Source organism: Capricornis sumatraensis, chromosome 16, assembly GCF_032405125.1.
Source record: "Capricornis sumatraensis isolate serow.1 chromosome 16, serow.2, whole genome shotgun sequence".
NCBI lineage: Eukaryota > Metazoa > Chordata > Mammalia > Artiodactyla > Bovidae > Capricornis > Capricornis sumatraensis.
Genome location: NC_091084.1, coordinates 78,827,787 through 78,830,426, shown reverse-complemented (window position 1 = coordinate 78,830,426; position 2,640 = coordinate 78,827,787). Strand labels below are relative to the sequence as shown.

The 2,640-nt window shown below is 42.0% G+C and overlaps 1 protein-coding gene across 1 annotated transcript; it reads right to left on the bottom strand.

Annotated features, from left to right (window-relative positions):
• Positions 1–288: 288 nt before the first annotated feature.
• Positions 289–1,421, bottom strand: LOC138092252 (olfactory receptor 4C6-like). The gene is given in 3 exon segments (XM_068988064.1): positions 289–1,124; positions 1,127–1,261; positions 1,349–1,421. Coding segments are annotated over 3 exon segments (1,044 nt in total).
• Positions 1,422–2,640: the final 1,219 nt, after the last annotated feature.

The window sequence follows — 2,640 nt, the reverse complement described above, 5'->3', positions numbered from 1 at the left end:
CAGGAGTGAACAGTGTAAGAAAAGCAAAAGACACAAACTAGAAAAGGCTTGAATTATTCAAAAGGCAGGAGAAAAATGTCGAGAGAGAAAGAGAAAGTGGGCAGAGCCTTGTGAGAAAAGGAATGGAGCACACACTGCACTGCGGAGGGGGGGTAATAGGACTATAGAATCAGCCTGATTTGCATGATTAAATGATGCCAGTGACTACTGTATCCTCAATAGATCGGAATGAATGGGAGGGTAAAAGCACATTGTCCTTGTAAGAAAGAACTGCTCTGAGCATGTAAGTTAATGACCATACAAGGCCCCTTGTTTCATCCACAGTTTCCTCATGGCGTTTTTCACCTCCATGTTCCCCAAGGTGTAGACCAGGGGATTTAACATGGGTGCAACGATGGTAAAGGACACAGCCATTGCTTTGTCTATGGGGTAAGTGACCACAGGCCTCATGTACAAGAAAATACAAGGCACAAAGAACATGAAGACCACCATGAGGTGGGAGCCACAGGTGGAGAGGGCTTTACGCCGCCCTTTGGAGCTGCAGGACTTCAGGGAGCAGAGGATGACCACATAGGAAGTGATGAGGATGAGGAAGATAGCCACACACATCACCCCACTGTTGAGGATGACTAAGAGGCCCAGGATGCGGGTGTCCATGCAGGCCAGTTTCAACAGTGGGAACAAATCACACATAAAATGATCAATGACATTAGGGCCACAGAAGGGAATCTGATACATGAAGAAAAGCTGCACTGTTGCATGGGTCAATGCCCCCACCCAGGACCCTCCCAGCAGTAAGCAGCACATCCGAGGCCTCATGATGGTCATGTAGTACAGGGGCTTACAGATGGCCACGTAGCGGTCATAGGCCATCACGATGAGAAGGATGATGCCCACTCCACCAAAGAAGTGGTCAATGAAGAGCTGGGTCATGCAGGCTTTGAGGGAGATGACAGTGCTCTCAGAGAGGGAGTCTGCAATCATCTTGGGGGCAATGACGGAAAAGTAGGTGACATCCGTGACAGAGAAGGATATAAGGAAAAAATACATGGGTAACCTCAGACTCTGACTTGTGACCACAGTTACCACAATGAGGAGGTTTCCCAAAATGGTGGACACATACAGATTAGAAACACAGCAGAGAGTATTTTCCACAGCTCTGGATTCTTTGCAATGCCCAAAAGAATGAATTCCGTCACATTGTTGGGATTCCCCCATTTACTATGGGCTGATGTAAGCTTATCTCTCTGAGCTGGAAAATCTACAAAGAATATTATTCTAAATTAGTAATTATGAAGAATTTGAGATTTTTATTTTTTGGATTCTCTCTCACACCCTTTTGACTTACCTTTTCCTTCAGCCATCAGTACAGCAACTAGCTGCAAACAGTCGTATCCTGATAACACCTTGATCCTTGTCATTCCCCGTATAACACCTCTCACCAGTGTATCTCTTGCTTTTGTGACACTTGCTGCTTGAGACACTTAGAAGACCCTGCTTCATCACCCTGGGACGTCAACCATGTGGTGATATGGAGAATTAACATACCTTTAGGAAATCCTAGATCACCAGTCGATAGGAGCCAGTGGATAAATGGTAACCAGCCTAGCACAATCTAACATTCAGATCTGCTCCTCTCCTGTTTCACTCTCCCCCATTCACTGCCTTCATTTTCTTTTCCAAAATGAACTACCAACACACAAGTCCTCTCAGCTGCTGCCTTTTAGGAACCTCCAGCTAGGAAGCTGAACTGAATGCATCCCTGGACATACCTAGTAACCTCAGAACATTTTATTTCATCTCCTTTGTTTCATATCCTTATTGATTGCTACAATGTTCTAGTTGAAGAGCTTGCAAAGCAGGTAGGTCATAGCCCAAGGGCTCTCCACTTATTGAGAACTATGCCCTTTTCATCTGCATTTCTTCCTATCAAATTAGATTATTATTGCATACAGTGACCATTCAATAAATCTCTCTTGTGTATCAGGCACTAGACTATCCCATGAAGCATTTTCTGAATTTTAGAGATAAGATACTGAGGCAAAAATGGGTGAAAAAATGGACAGCAAGTTCCCAAAGATAATAAACACTGAGGCCAAGTTCAAGCCCAGGTTTTCCTGCATCAAAATCGATACCAACAATGACCTATATGGCTCCTTTTAGTATAACGTTGAGTACTCAGTATGAAAGAGATACTGAAAATTCAATAATTTCTATATCATGACAATACAGAGAGGCAAATTCATGCTACGTGTGCTTATCTTACTCAATAATTCTACAATAAAATCCAATGATTAATTCAATGATGAGACTACAATGAAGAATATGTTTTTACTATAAATATAATCCTGAAACCATGATTTATAACCTTTAACTAACCTCTCAAAATTCTAATTATTTTCCAAAGATGCTGATTAAAGAAAACAAAAGCTTAAATCTCTTTCTTTGCTCCAGGAAGATCCAGATTCAACTCGGCCAGCCTAATCCCAGCAGACGAGACTGAGTCAACATAAATCCTTTCTTCCATTTTTTTTATTGTGAAGGGGTGCACTCAGATAAAGCCAAAGATTCTAAAGAATAATAAAAATATTAATAAAAGAACTAATCTATTTTGCACTCACTATGTGACAGCAAGGTGTT